A 16345-nucleotide genomic window follows, 5' to 3' on the forward strand; every position below is an offset into this window, starting at 1 on the left:
ATGGTGTTCATTGTCTTAAACTAGATTGACTGACCACAGATCTGTGAATTCACTTAAAGTTGTTTCCAGTTGTTGGGGATGGAATTTTCTTAGCAGGTAGATAGTAAAGTCAAGTAAGAGCAACAGAACTCATACCTATCCACGTATCGTTTCTTGGAATGTAGGGACACATTTAAGCGGTTTCGCAAGTTCTTATATTTTGTTAGATACATAATAGAGGTCATAGCTGGAATCACCACCAACAGCGGAAAACATACATAGGTGTAAGAAAATCGCATTTGAAGTTTTGATTATTCCATGTGTCGCTGATTTTGCGCCGTAGAAAAACTGCAAGAGCATTTTTTGTAATTGGTTATACCCTGAGAGTGACCTGTTGTGCGTTTTTGAATAATATTTCATAACCCACGTAAAAAATGTTGATTTTATACATGTTGTCATAGGTAGTTATTCCACCCACCACCTAGTCTCAAAGTAAAATGTTTGATTAATTGTTTAAAAAATACAATTGATGCTTTGAAACAGTCATAGAATGTTGGCTCGTTTAGTTTTAGTTTTAAATCATGTAGATAGATACAAGGAAATACTTGTAGTAGTTACGTTATATTTAAATAAATTCCTTCAAAAAAAAATAAATGAATAAAAATAAAAACCATTGAATCATCCCCTAGAAAATATCTGACTCAGTAATATTTGATCTATTCCTCCGCAGATCTATCACAATATAGGAGGTATAATGTCATAACTTTCATAAACTTGTCAGAACTTTTTCATTTCTTTTCACATTTAATTGCTTCTTTGCATCGAAATGCACTTACAGTGATAATTAGTTTCATACCAATGTTGATATTCTTTAAATATTGTGTCGTATAATTCTGATCATAATAAATCAGTTGTGTAGGTGAAAATGATTCTTATATTGTAAAAATTAGACCAGTCCAATCTCCTAACACTTTTTGCTTAATTTTTCGGTTTATATTCATTTTTTTATTTAAACTTTTTATCTCAGTATTATCAGCGAATTGTTTTCCACGTCCTTTGAAGAGCATGGAAAGCAGTGATTCAAAGGATATTTGAGCCGGATATGAAGTTTTCGGGCGATTTCGAATTTTTTTTTTTTAAATACTTCCGTGTCGCTCAGACCAAAACTATTATTTTTTACTAAAACAATGGTATTAGGAGTCAACTCCCTCAAATTTTTACGGCGCCCGCATTATTTCTTCAAACTTTAAAAAATTAGTCAAATCGCCGATTTCTGTGTAATTTGCGCCGGAGTAGCGTTTTTGGCCAAGTTTCCGAATTTTTAAAAATACTTCCGGATCTTTCACGCCAAAATGTTTAATTTATATCAAAAGGAGCATGTTAGGAGCCTACTATCTCAAATTTTTAGGGCTCAAGCGTGACTTAAAAAAAAATCCATAAAAAAAAATTGCCAAATCGTAAAAAATCTCAATTTTCGGGACTGAAAATTTCACAAATGTTCGATGCGGCAGCACTTAAACTTCACCTAAAAATCTAAAACGTGGCCAGAAGTTTTTTTTCTTCTTCTTACGAATTAAAATAGGTGACTACCAAAGACATAAAGACGGAGCGCTAAAAGCAAAAAAATGAAGCTTCTTTTCAATCACCTCTACTATTGGCTAGAGGATTGGCGGCGAAATCGGGACACGTTTGAAATTCAAATGTAGGACGGGCACTTAATAAAATTGCGGAAACAAAGTATTTAAGGTTGATGTTTGCCCAAATTCACTTACACACTCATATTTTTATAACTTTAGGTTAGTTTTGGTCGGTCGTCGATCGATTAATTTCATTTGGGAGTAACGGTCATCTACGACTGTAACGGCCTGTTTTAACCGGCAGAACCACCATGAGCAGAAGAAAAACTAACTTTATCTGAGATTACTGCCTGTTACCGAGCAAAAGTAGGTTTATTATATTAGGACGCAGTCCCAACTTTCTGTTTATATTCGTTTTAGGCATTTAAAATACGTTTCGAAAAATAAATGTGAAAAAATCAAGAGGACAAGTTCAAATCAAATTTCCGTTTACTGCCATGGATTCCCGCGCTCAATTACACACTCACACAAGCACCCAGCGCCAAACCAGGCTTCACTTTTTCCCCGTGCTTTTAGATACGAGCACTCCGTCTTTATGTCTTTGGTGACTACAGAGAATTATCAATCCTAATTATGTTAACTTAGACTATATACAATATTTTAGTGGGTGGGTTGAAGAACCGACCCTATCTATTTACAAAATATATAGGTAATATACAGGGTGATCCAAAAGTTCCTTCCACCCCCTCTAACTTTTTACCTTGAGGTAAAGATTTGAAACTTGGGGGATGCTCCTAGGTCATAGGGACCTACTTCTTGGGCCCCCTAAAATTTTCAGGGGGGCTCCCGTTGGGGGGCAACGGACCCCAACTTTTAATTTCCAAATGGGAAGACCCCCTTTGTGATAGCTCGTTCGAAAGAGCATAAAAAAAGAAAACTTTTCGCGCAAACCCGAAGTCAATATCTCAAACCGTTTAAAAATGGCGGCCGGTTGAAGTTCAAAATGGCCGAAAATTCACACCGGTTATTTGTCGATGGATTTGCGTGAAAATCGGTATCTAGAGGTATTTTGACACGAGAAAAACGTATTTGAAATTTGATTTTCAAAAAAACCGAAAATTCCAAAATGGCCGCCGGTTAAAGTTCAAAATGATCGAAAATCTTTTTTTTAAGAAATCTAAGTTCTAATGTGTCAATCTTATCCCATAGTACCCTCAAGTTCCGAGTTTTAGGCAAATCCATCACAAAAAACCGAGGTGGCAATTTTCTGTCGAACGATCTATCACAAAGGGGGTCTTCCCATTTGAAAATTAAAAGTTGGGGTCCGTTGCCCCCCCCCCCCAAGGGGAGCCCCCTGAATATTTTAGGGGGGCCAAAAAGTAGCTCCCTATGACCTAGGAGCATCCCCCAAGATTCAAATCTTTACCTCAATTAGGTAAAAAGTTACAGGGGGTGGAAGGGACTTTTGGATCACCCTGTATACTATGATTAAGTTATATAATGAAGTTAAATAATAAAGTGTTTTCCAACCAAATTGAACACTTTTTAAACGATAAAACATAAGTTTTCGGGGGTCGACTTTTTTTTGGAACACTCTACTATGTTGTACCTACATTTCAAAGAAAAACTTGCTACCAAGTATCACATATACCTTAAAATTGGTTTACATTCGAAGCTTTAAAAAGACTGACTCGTATTCCCCTAATGTGAAATTAAATTTTTTTTTCTGTTTTCAGACACCTTTTTTAATGCTTGGATACCTTGTAGTTTCTGGCTCATTTTTAACATATCTCAGGCGACCAGCTGGTCGAATGACTGTTATTGAGCAGAAATTAGAGGGAGAATTTCGATACATCAATTCCAGGCTAATTGCTAATTCTGAAGAAGTTGCTTTCTATCAAGGGAACAATCGAGAGAAGCTGACCGTTCTTGCTGCCTTCTCAAAACTTGTAAGCACTGTATTTTGAAGAAAGTTAGTTTGTAAAGAAAAATGAAGTTAGAATCACAGGTTTTAGTGTGTGTGAAATGTTACCATACTATTTTAATTACTGTCTCCTCCTTTTTCTCCCTCCCATAGTAGCACTTGGATTGTTGAATCGTTATCGAATGATTTGGATTGATAAATAACATTGCCAAGAAAGGGTTTATCGATCAAGTTCATTTGATAACAATTTAACAATCGACTCGCTGGGTTCGTTTGATTTATAAAAAAATCGGAAAGCTTTGCCATCTCTATAAATTCAGACTTCAAAAGTTGGTGCTTTAACCTTACAGCCTTGACGTCAATCGCTGGTCACTAACGTAGTATCTTTTATCATTCTTTAATTTAGATACTAGGGGGTTACGCGACCCAACCTCCCAAGTGTACTTAGCAACCTGTAAGGTCTGCTTTGCCCCATGTGAGTGAATTTAAAAAGAATAAGCAGGGAATAAATCCTTTCGATGGCCAAAAAGATTTTCCAAACAATGGAAGGAGATTAAATTTTAAGAAATCAATAATGTATGCTCAGAATTCTCGAGGAAGTCCATAATAATGATACTTTTCATTAAAAAAGAAAACATTTTTGTAAAGAGTGCTTCATGAAGAATAATATGTTCAAGATTATTGAGGGAGTCAATAATGCTGATAATTTACTGTGAGAAAGAAAACAATCTTATAAAAATATTTTCGAATCACTGCAAGATCACTGGAATCACTGAAGAAGTGAAATGAAGGATAGGAAGTGAATGGGTAAGGTAGAATTGAGAGAAAGAGAAAGGAAAATTGGGGGTGAAGTAAGAAAAGAGTAGCGGATTAAGTAAGCGCAGCGTTGACAGGGAAGGGTGATGCAGTGGAATGGGCAGGGGACATGCCCATCATTAGATTACCGATAGGTTAGGCACCGTTAGCATTATGCGAAACTCTTATATGATTATATTATAAGGGTTGATTTAATTGTGCTTTTTATTTTACAGACCCAGCATTTACGCAAGTTCTTAGAATTTCGAGTTGTGATCGGTTTTGTTGACAATATTATTGGGAAATGTAGGTATTGTATTTAGATTAATCATTCAGTCTATTTTTTTACAAGCACCTGTTCTAGTAACAAGGAGAAATCATTTTATTTCAGAAAGTGTATGATTTTCCAGATATTTAATTATATAGGTTTTAAAATAAATTAATAAATGAATTCTAGAATACTGGGTATTTGGTAGGTGATTACGGTGTAATGTTCCAATGTTAAACGTTGAATCCAAAAATGGCCTGAGTTTCTTCCCTATTCTTACCACTTTAATTAAAGATCTGCATTTTCCACACCAAAATATGTACTTTGCTAGGTAATAAGTGCATGACTGAAAATAGACCAAGATCATTCTTATACTCAGCAGCCAAAAATACATAAAATAACATGTATAGCATTCCAAAACTGTTTTCCCAGCTGTGCCTTATAATGAGGTTTTTCCGGTCAGATGACAAACTGCCGAGTTACCACCATGCACCAATGATCTGTTTGTTTTGCATCTATAGGAGCAGAAAATTTACATATTTTGAGCAGGTGGAGCTACTCCCACCTTCTTTTTGCTGTTGAGCCCTGAAGCAACCTTATTGCTTTCTCTTGATACCAGAAATGTGTGTTTTTTTTTTTTTTTTTTTTTTTTTTTGGGAAAATTCGATTTTTTGGGATACTGGTCGGTGATGGAAAAAGAATCAAGGTCCATTTTGGATTTAACAGCTGAAAGTAAGCCTAACTTGACACCAAGGTACGATAATGTTATTGTCCCTTTCAGACACAAAAAAACCGTAATAAACTTACAAAAGGAACTCCCCAAGTTGCCGCCTCCGATCGAGCTGAAAAAATTCGTACGAACTCCTTGGATGAATCTATTGGACCTGTGTTTTTTTGTTTTTTCCAGTGCGCTTTGGAAACAACCCAAGAAAATTCGGAAAAGTCTTGTTTTGAGGGCTCAAGTCTATATACGCAATTCAGGAACACTCTTTCCATATCAGGCGGTGACTCTTTGCTAGAGCCCTTGCCTTGTAAGCGGGCGGTCCCGGGTTCGATCGAGGCAACCACTTTTCACGATCGAATTTTATATTCTCACACATTTTCAGCAACAGCACTTCACATCGAATCACATTTAACATGGGAACTTAAAACATCAATTAAATTACAACCATTACCAAACACAAATTAATCAATGATCAATAACTTCTTCAATTAGAAGTACAACTGTTTGTTTTTTTTTTTCTTGTTTTTTTTTTCTGTTATGCGCGCCATTAACTCGCCAATCACTGCTCTTTCACATTAGCTGCCGACCCGCCCCCTCCCCCTCACACACACATATTTTTACTGAAACATCTATCCCGTATGGGTAATGATTTTGCTCGTCGTCGTTTTCGAAAAATCATGACGCATACGGCTGATGAGGTAAAATATGTTGGTGTAAGGGGGAGGGGGAGGGGTTGGCGACTAATGTGAAAGAACAGTGATTGGCGACATAATCGCGCGCACAACAGAAAAAAACAAGAATCTGTACTTCTAATCGAAGAAGTTTTTGATCATTGATCAATTTGTAAATGCGATTCGATGTGAAGTGCTGTTGCAGAAAATGTGTGAGAATATAAAATTCGATCGTAAAAAGTAGTCGCCTCGCCCGGAGATCGAACCTGGGCCACCCGCTTACAAGGCAAGCGCTCTACCGCAGAGCCACCACCTGATATGGGAAGAATGCTGCTAATCTGCGTATATAGACTTGAGCGCTCAAAACAAGACTTCGGAACTTTTTTGGGGTGTTTCCAGGGCGCATTGGAAAAAATAAGAAAGCACAGGTCAAATGGATTCATCCAAAGAGTTCGTACAAATTTTTTCAGCCCAATCGGAGGTGGCAACTTGGGAAGTTCCCCTTGTTAGTGATTGAAGGCTTTCTCAGAAATCTGGACTTGCATCGCGCCTTGTGAAATTATCATCTGTGAGAGGGTAGCTAAGATTAGTTGAAGAAAAAACCCTAACTGGTCAGGCATCTTGTATGCTAGTTTATACCATCCGTCCTAAAGCAGTAAGAAGGAAATGACATCCAAACTCAAGCGTGCTAAAGAAGAGAACAGACCGTGCTAAGAAGACAGTAGTTTGCAGTCAAACTCAGGCAGACTTGGAAAGATAGGGTAAAACATTTTTAGGCGTACCATAAGAGGTGAGGTTTGGAAGAGCATCCAAATTTCAGACATGTGCTGGGAAAATAGTGATAGGTTGAGTACCCCTTGACTTCCAAAAAGGATCGCTGAAACATCTATAGGAGTGATTATGTAACGTTTACGTTAGCAAAACTATGATGTAATAGTCACATTCTCTGACTTGTAATTGCCTCATCGCAGTCATACAAGCCCTAGTTGGAGATTATTGCGTAACTGTTAAGTTACGATACCTGACCTGGCCAATAAGAAAAATTAATAAAAAATTAAACGTTCTTCTCTAAAAAAAGGAGGGGTCTCTGTACCTGACAGATGCAAAACGAATAAGTTCGTTTTATTTTTGGATAAATAGACAGACTTTATCATTTGACAAGGGAAACCAGGGTCTTGGGGGGGGGGGGGGGTGACATGAAAAATCCATGCTTTTTTAAAGAAAGTATTGAAACTTTCCTCTAGAGACCACCTTTTCTAAATTATCAAGCATTCTGAATCAAATGGCTTTGAATTAGAGAGCATCAACTGTATGAATAAGGTACATTTTTATCACTTGCCAGGCAGGTGATTTCAGCGTGATCAGTTGAAATTAAAGCAACTCAGCTGCACTACTATAAATGGGATAAGTCTTTATACAGGGTGATCCCAAAGTCCCTTCCACCCCCTCTAACTTTTTACCTAATTGAGGTAAAGATTTGAAACTTGGGGGATATTTCTAGGTCAAAGGGAGCTACTTTTTGGCCCCCCTAAAATTTTTAGGGGGTTCCTCCTTGGGGGGGGGGGGCAACGGCCCCCAACTTTAAATTTTCAAATGGGAAGACGTCATTTAGCGGTGGCTGTTTGTCTACACGACTAAGGCCAATGAACTGTACCTGGAGTGCGCAAGCTCTCAAAAAAAAAAAAAAAAAAAAAAAAAAAATGAGAAGACCCCCTTTGTGATAGCTCGTTCGAAAGAGCATAAGAAAAGAAAACTTTTCGCGCAAACCCGAAGTCAATATATCAAACCGTTTCAAAATGGCGGCCGGTTAAAGTTCAAAATGGCCGAAAATTCACACCGGTTATTTGTTGATGGATTTGCGCGAAAATCGGTATGTAGGGGTATTTTGACACGAGAAAAACGAATTTGACGTTAGATTTTCAAAAAAAAACCAAAATTTCCAAAATGGCCGCCGGTTAAAGTTCAAAATGACCATAAATTGATTTTTTTTATAAATCTAAGTTCAAAGAGGTTGTTCCATCCCCCATTAGATTTGGCCTCCTATCAAATATGATCCATCTTTTCGGGAGTGATACAGTAGCATGCAAGACGTTCAAATATGGCGGTCATTTCGACTTAGGCCCCCCCAGAGAGGGGGGGCGGGGGGTCAAAGACAAAACCTTCAACTGCCTATAACTTTTGAGCGACAAATCGGATTGAGTTGAACTTTTTTTTAAATGAAAGATCTCAAAAAGATCTATCTGCTGATACCAGAAAAATTGAAAAAAAGTTAAATTTAATGCAAATTTTTAGCAATTTTTTGATTTTTTAGGAGACAAAATTTTCAATTTTGTCGTGTTTCGGCACCGCGCAATGACTCTACTAAAACAAAAACCAGTTTTTTAGATTCTACACTCAATTTCCTATAAGATGCAATAAACCGCATCTTGGGGAAACGTTTAGATCGCGAGCTATGGCTCGTCAAAGTTAGCCCCGCGCTGAGCGCGCGCCCCCTGCGCTGTTCGCATATCCTCCACGCGTCTGCCATCGATCCTGTTGCCCCTCCTCCCGCATCCTAAATGCAAATTAACATTCTACTACCCAGCTTTCGTATATATCTGCGTTATAGGTACGTGAAAATCCAGCAAGTTCGGGATTTCCAGTGGAATTGATACTTTATTTCGCCCCCCCCCCCCCCCCCCACCCGGCCACTGGCACTGAAGTTTGCCCCTACCTACAAGTTGTAATAGTTTTTTCTTGTGTCTAACTGGAGGTATTTGTTTTCTAGATTACACGCTAAAATGAACAGAATAGGTATAAAAAAAGTAATTTATTAAGTGAATTGAAAGCAGTTACACAAGGGTACACACAGGTTACACAAGGAGGTTGGGAGGTGGGATAAAAAATTACCTCAATTCGATCTCGTAGTCACAGGGTGCTACATCAGCAAAAACATGTAACAAGAAAATGTTTATAATTCTTTTTCGCACAAAATTTGGAGCACAGTGGCCGGGTTTGGGGGGGGGGGGAGAGATATAAAGCATCAATTCCACTGGAAATCCCGAACTTGCTGGATTTTCACGTACCTATAACGCAGATATATACGAAAGCTGGGTAGTAGAATGTTAATTTGCATTTAGGATGGGGGAGGATATGCGAACAGCGCAGGGGGCGCGCGCTCAGCGCGGGGCTAACTTTGACGAGCCATAGCTCGCGATCTAAACGTTTCCCCAAGATGCGGTTTATTGCATCTTATAGGAAATTGAGTGTAGAATCTAAAAAACTGGTTTTTGTTTTAGTAGAGTCATTGCGCGGTGCCGAAACACGACAAAATTGAAAATTTTGTCTCCTAAAAAATCAAAAAATTGCTAAAAATTTGCATTAAATTTAACTTTTTTTCAATTTTTCTGGTATCAGCAGATAGATCTTTTTGAGATCTTTCATTTAAAAAAAAGTTCAACTCAATCCGATTTGTCGCTCAAAAGTTATAGGCAGTTGAAGGTTTTGTCTTTGACCCCCCGCCCCCCCTCTCTGGGGGGGCCTAAGTCGAAATGACCGCCATATTTGAACGTCTTGCATGCTGCTGTATCACTCCCGAAAAGATGGATCATATTTGATAGGGGCCAAATCTAATGGGGGATGGAACAACCTCTTTGTTTATCTTATGCCAATATACTCTCAAATTCCAAGTTTTAGGCAAATCCATTAGGAAAAAACCAAGGTGAAAATTTTCGGCCATTTTAAACTTTAACCGGCGGCCATTTTGGAAATTTTGGTTTTTTTGAAAATCTAACGTCAAATTCGTTTTTCTCGTGTCAAAATACCCCTAAATACCGATTTTCGCGCAAATCCATCAACAAATAACCGGTGTGAATTTTCGGTCATTTTGAACTTTAACCGGCCGCCATTTTGAAACGGTTTGAGATATGGACTTTGGGTTTGCGCGAAAAGTTTTCTTTTTTTATGCTCTTTCGAACGAGCTATCACAAAGGGGGTCTTCTTATTTGAAAATTTAAAGTTGGGGGCCGTTGCCCCCCAAGGGGGACCCCCTGAAAATTTTAGGGGGGCCCAAAAGTAGCTCCCTTTGACCTAGGAATATCCCCCAAGTTTCAAATCTTTACCTCAATTAGGTAAAAAGTTAGAGGGGGTGGATGGGACTTTTGGATCACCCTGTATGTAACAACTACATCAAACTTAAAAGAGATCTCAAAAAAGTCATGACACAACCTATTCACTGACCTGCCTTCGTTCTTTTTGATCTAGACACAAAATTTTTCTAAAACAGTAGATCCCAGCAAAGGATTCCATGGTTTTTTTTCATCCTCACACTGATCCTTTGATCTTAATTGCGATTTTCCAAATAAATATAGAAAAGTTATTCAGTTCAAAGTTTATGACCCCCTTGAAAACCCCTGGAAACTGAAATTATAATCTTACATGTGAATTTGACTGAAAAAATTATTACAGATGGTATAAGGTCATAATTTGGAAGAAATTAATTTTTTTAAAGGAAAACTCCAGCTCAGAGGAGTTTAGTTTAAGACTCATATTCGTCGCATACAAAAGTCTCATTTCAAAATACAATCCAATTGATTTTTGCCTCAAAATCTAAGGTCATCTCATTTATAGAAAGGAAAAAAGTAACCCTCTTTTTTTAACAATAACATTCCCATTTCAGACATTGCCACTGTTGTCGGATTTTATGCAGTTAGCATGCCTTTCATGAAAACTGATACTTCACTTGCCCATTTATCTAAAGACGAACGATTTCGGGTAAGTTCACCTTCCATCCATCGAATTCCTCAATTTGACAAAAACTGGTGTTTAAGCAACAAAATCATTCATTGCATGAAATAGTATTTAACATTTACAGGAGGTCATGTTTCCCCCTTGGGGATTCAGTTTCGAGGTATATGAGGCACCCAGGATCAAATCCTGCAATCGCCATTGGGCTGCATAAAAATGTGGGAATCCTTTTAAAGTATTACAGAGTCTGGTGGTTTTTATTTCCGCATTTTCTCAAGAATTTTCTGCTCGTTGGTTGGAAAATTAGGAGAGAATTTTACGCATGCAGTCTCATTGATTTCTCCTTTTAATAAATTAAGACATCTTCCAAGTTTTTCAACAGTGGCATGGAGGTAGCAAATTTTGATCATCAGTCCTCCTTATTTAAGAAATTGAGCCCCCCCCCCCCCCTCCCCGGCACATGGCAGCCCATTAGGCTTGACTGAAAAAGAAGGTATTCTGAAGAAGGACTCAAAACTCTGAATACAAATTCCTGAACTCGGGGGCTCTCTCAGTTTCATAAAGTTAAAGATCTTACGCAGACTGTTAGAAAGTACTTTTCTCTGCTGAAAGGGGGTGAGGAACCTGTGAAATTTATCCTCTGCTGAGGAAAAGAAGTATGTTCAAGTAGACAATTATAGATTTATTAAGAATAGCTGAGAATTATGCCATCAACATGGCGTACAAATGGGCAAATGCACTAACCTCCTTACAATCAACCTCGGTAATATATTCTAAAATGGCGACTAAAAGAAGAAATTCAACTGTGATTTTCATTTAAATTTGATTAATGGCATGCTCAACTCTACTTACAAACATACATCTTAGCACGTACTTATGACTCAGGGGAAAATCAGAGTGAGAGTCAACCTCACTAAATTTGCGTCAAAGTATGTCCATCTGTCTGCTGATAACTTTTCATTTTCCAACCAATGTCCTAGAAAACCCTTATTGCGTTCGAAGTTATCTAGAAAATCTTCTTCATCAAATTTAAAATGTAGCAGATGCAAGGTAAGGTTGTTTTCTCAGGGTTGTCAGCATGTTTAGTGCAATTTTATACTACTAAAGGCGAGCGAGGCACTACCGCAAGAGTGTCTCAAGTTTGAATGGATATGATGAGAACTTACAAGGAGTACAAAATGTGTGTAAAATGTCAAATTAATCGGCATTACTTTGATAGTTAAATTATTTACACGGTCCTAACCGAATTTTAACTACTAACGATAATTTATCCTCTGCAAGCTAATTTTAAATGTCCTCAACGTGACCAGTATGTTCCTAGTGAACTTTTTATGAGGAAGCACTTTTTGTAGTGCTGAAATTTTTACCCTTTTTAGTGGTCCATTTTATAAATCTGAAATCTTTATATTTTATGTTCTCTAATGTGTCTTGTTCCTTCCTTTTTACGTAGAATTACTATACTCTTGGAAGAATGTTAGTAAAACTGGCTGAAGCCATGGGAAGATTGGTTTTGGCTGGAAGAGATATGTCCAGATTAGCTGGCTTTACAGCTCGAGTCACAGAAATTAGGAGGGTTTTAGCTGATCTCAATAAAGGTCACTATGTCAGAACTATGATCGCTGACAAATCTGGCAGCTCATCCACAAATGGACTATTAGGTAGGTAGGAAAATTTTCTCTTTCAAGAGTCAATTGCCTCGTGATTTGATGTACTTTTTAGTCACTTTTATTCACTTTACTTTACTCAGTATTTTGAACATATTTTATTGGTTTTTTAGCCTTTCTCGTAAAACAGAATGCAGAGCTCTAGATCCGTGAGAAAACTTTGTGTTTTCTTGTCTTACATGCTCTCTAATTTTTTTATAATGGTAACTCTTCAAATCTCCAATTTAGATCCACAAATTCAGGTCTAGAACATTGAGTGAATATTCATAAAAACTTCATTCATGTAACCTCTAAACAAACCTGTTTACCTTTACTTTACTCCTACAATTTTTGCCTGCAATTGTCAAAGTTTCTCTCAGCATCATATGTCTTCCATACGTTAGACCTACAGTTTTTATTCTCTTCTTACAGTTTTGCATTGAGTGGACGCAGAGATGTAGTCAGCTAAGTTGGCTCTTGTTTACATTCCATTTACAAGCGACTGCGATGCAATCTTCCAATAGCGATCAAAGATTGACCGCAGTCTGATGGCAAGCATAGTCAATCTTCAATCACCGTTCGACGACTGCATCGTAGTTGCTTACAAACGGAATACCAACCTGGCTGACCCCACCTCTCACAGGATGAAGCTCAAATATGGATACTTGTTAAAGTATCAAGAATGTTTGAAGATATTGATGTGCGGTTTTGAATAACACTTCCTTAAAGAAAAATGGAAATCTCTCTTGAAAGGGGCCGTAACCTACCCACCCCCCAGGGGAACAGGGCGGACGAATTCATCTTGACAATTTCAAATGAGAACCCCCATTGTATGAGACCTCATTTGGAACAGCATGAAACAAAGAAAATATTTGGCAAACGCAGGTGCCCTTAAGAAATCAAAATATGTCACAGGATGTAGCCATTTCATAATGGTGGTTCCTTAAAATTAAAGATGGCGGCCGGTTGAAGCTCAAAATGGCAGAAAATTCGTATCTCCGTCGTTTACCAATGAACTGGGACAGAAAAATGTTTTTGGGAGTTCTATGACACGTTAAAAATTATTCTGGCATCAGAATTGACAAAAATATACATTCTTTCAAGATAGGGGCTGTGTAAATAGCGGAAATCTCGGTAATTTGGTGAGTATATTGAAATTTTCGGCAGATAGAAGGCAAACCAGATTTATTGTAACGAACCGGTAAACAACATAGATACGAGGTCTGTCTAGATTAGAAACCGGATTTGGGTCATAACTAGCCCACAATGCGTCCGAACTAGGTTCTCTTGGTTTTCCTGATAGCTGGAAATATACTAAGAACGCTACGTCACAGATTTTGTTTATTTTGATCAGTGGTTTATTATGTGTCATCTTCGAATACGAGTAAGTCAGGTGCGTTTTGCTGATTTTCATTCATGCGATCACTGATAGAGCAAAGATTCAACATTCAAATTTGGTTTTTAAAATCGGTATACCTTGTGCCGCAACTTTTGGTATATGCTTAGTGCAGTTTACATGATCATTGTATGAGATGTTCCCACTGTTCGAATGGGTTAACGATTCAAAATGGTCAGGAGTTCGTCAAAGATGTGGAGCATGGGAAACGACCTCAACGGCAACTGACATTTGTTCACGTGGAGGAAGTGCGGCAAAAGTGCTCGAAAAATGGTCGTTTCGAGCTTGGTTGAACAGAGTAATATTTCTGAAGGGCTCTGTAATACAATTTGATAGGAATATGTAGACACGGCATTCGAGTTTCAGGTACACTTGCCCTTGTCGTTGTCCGTTGAACGAAAATCCACCCAAAAGTCAATTCCCTTCTAGCTGCTTGACGTTCTAACAATGATCCTACATTTTTGGATAGGATAATTTTCGTGACACATTACTTTAGTGTAACGGCTACGATATGGAGACGAAACTCTAATCGTCCCTTTAAGGCTGAAAATATAGTGCAAAGACCGAAAAAGAGAGACAAAGGTTCGGTCAACACCTAAAATCGCAAAACACCCTTGAGGTTTTCTTACTTCAAGCCACAATACCAACGAAAGTAATTAGCGATTTTCAAATTTGTGAACGTAGCGTTCCTAAATATATTTTCGCTACGTGTCAGAAAAGCTCAAGAAAAAAACGTTAAATTTGGACGCATTGTGGGTAGTTTGACCAAAATCCGCGTTTAATCTAAAGACCTCGTACTTGCCCTTTGCCTTTTTCCAAGCTGTCATCGTGATAACGATTCAATATTTTTAAGTTCCATCTGCTTGTGCTAACTCCCTTCTCCCAACCCGGTTTTACCCTTCAATCAACCCGAGATATACAATTTTTATCACTTTGAAACTGTGGCAGACCTGTGGTTTTCGCCAAAAATGTTCTTTTTCATCCTATTTTCCAAGAGGTATCACAGGAAGAAGGTCCCTTTTTGTAATTCTCAAGTTGCTTCTCATCTTTTACCTCCTTGAAGATGGTGGGTGTCAGGCCTCCTCAACAAAGATTTTCACTTCTATGTGAGGAAGTTTCATCTAATCTAAACGTCAATAACTGTGACCTGTCTCGAGATTTCAACAAGTACCCAAACTTCATTGCCGTTCTGAAAGTGGTCATCCATGGGTAATAGGGCCTTGGTGCCCTTGGTATCAGAAACCTCAAAATTGAAATATTGCTTAAGGGAGTGTCAGAAAAACATTTTGACATTAGGTGCCCTACAGCTGGATCCTAAAATCTAATTGTAGCAAAAGCAATTTAAAAATCTCGGTTACATGAATTTAGTTTTTGAGGAACAGCTATTGAAGCTTCTATTTGTTGTATTCAAGGCTGAGTACGTAGCATGGTGTCAACAAACAGGTTTTCTTAGTTTTCGTTAACACCATATTCATCCAAAAATAAAAAATTCTGCCTCTTATGAAAGATGATCACGGTGTAAATGATCATGGTGTCAACGAAACTTAAAACTTCCCCCAATAACATCTTTCAAATTGTAAGTCTTGTTTTTCTTGTGTCATTTACTCTTACCTAACTTAACCTAATCTTACTCAACTTTACCTAACCTAACCCAACATTACATCATCTGACCTGACCTAACTTCACTGAACCAATCCTTCTCCGATCTGCACGCTGCCGAACTCTAACTTGCCCAGCCTAACCTAACCTGACATAATTTCATTATTTGAGACCCGAACCTCTCCCGGAAACTTATTTTTTTGGTTTTACTTGCGAGGAATATATTTTTTATTTGTTGACACCATGCTCAGGGCCCATTTTGACTTTTTACGGCCTGAGCATGACTTCAACAATCGTTGACTCCGCGATCAGTTGATGGGATTGTTGACACCATGATCGTTGATACCATGAAACATTACCTCAAGGATCATCATGAAGGCATATCTAGACGTACTCAAATCAGGAGGAACTATATCCATTCTGACATCAGTTGTCAGACCCACAAGACTACATGCAAGACAGGGCTCATGTTTCAATGGATATGGTTCCTTATGATGTAAATACGCCCTCTTATTTTGTATGCAGGGTGTTCCAAAATTTCTGCTCCTCCCCTTTAACTTTTGAACCGTTCGAGATCAAATAACTAAACTTTGAGAATGTTTTTATCTCAAAAGGGACTATCTTCTGGGGGAAAGGGAGTCAAAAGTTAGGCAAAACATATTGGAGGAAAGTCAGGAAAAGTTTGGTTCATTTTGCGGAAAAATTGTGTGACTTGAACTGACTTATTTGTGGTCTTAAACCCCACTTACAATTAGTTTGAAGTGATTCCTGTGATTTTTACTTAAAAATGCTTACAATTTGGTAAATTCTTCCGTTTAATTTTTTTTCTACGATAATTTGAACCGGAGTTATGATTTTCACATCATAAGTCAAAATTGACCTGTGACTTATCATAACTCGCTTAAAAATTAAGATTTTGATCTGCAGTTTGCGCCAAAATTCTTAGTCTTCAATGTTCTTTCCAATGAGGTATCAGCTAGACACTGGAAAATTTCGCTTTTATTTTTCCCCGATTTCGCGGTTATTTTTCCCGAGTATCGCTGT

The 16345-nt window shown here is 37.9% G+C and overlaps 1 protein-coding gene across 3 annotated transcripts in view; it reads left to right on the plus strand.

The window, feature by feature from the left end:
- LOC140225863 (ATP-binding cassette sub-family D member 3-like) overlaps positions 1-16345 on the plus strand; it is a 131962-nt gene that overhangs the window by 60009 nt on the left and 55608 nt on the right. For all 3 annotated transcript variants that reach the window (XR_011900747.1, XM_072305838.1, XM_072305839.1), the window contains exons 8-11: positions 3293-3505; positions 4512-4581; positions 10596-10690; positions 12114-12321. Coding sequence is in view for 2 of the 3 variants with exons in the window: in XM_072305838.1 (XP_072161939.1) it covers positions 3293-3505; positions 4512-4581; positions 10596-10690; positions 12114-12321 (586 nt within the window). In the remaining variant the exon portion in view is untranslated. The remainder of the gene's footprint in view (positions 1-3292; positions 3506-4511; positions 4582-10595; positions 10691-12113; positions 12322-16345) is intronic.

Source organism: Bemisia tabaci, unplaced genomic scaffold (genome assembly GCF_918797505.1).
Source record: "Bemisia tabaci unplaced genomic scaffold, PGI_BMITA_v3".
Classification (NCBI taxonomy): domain Eukaryota; kingdom Metazoa; phylum Arthropoda; class Insecta; order Hemiptera; family Aleyrodidae; genus Bemisia; species Bemisia tabaci.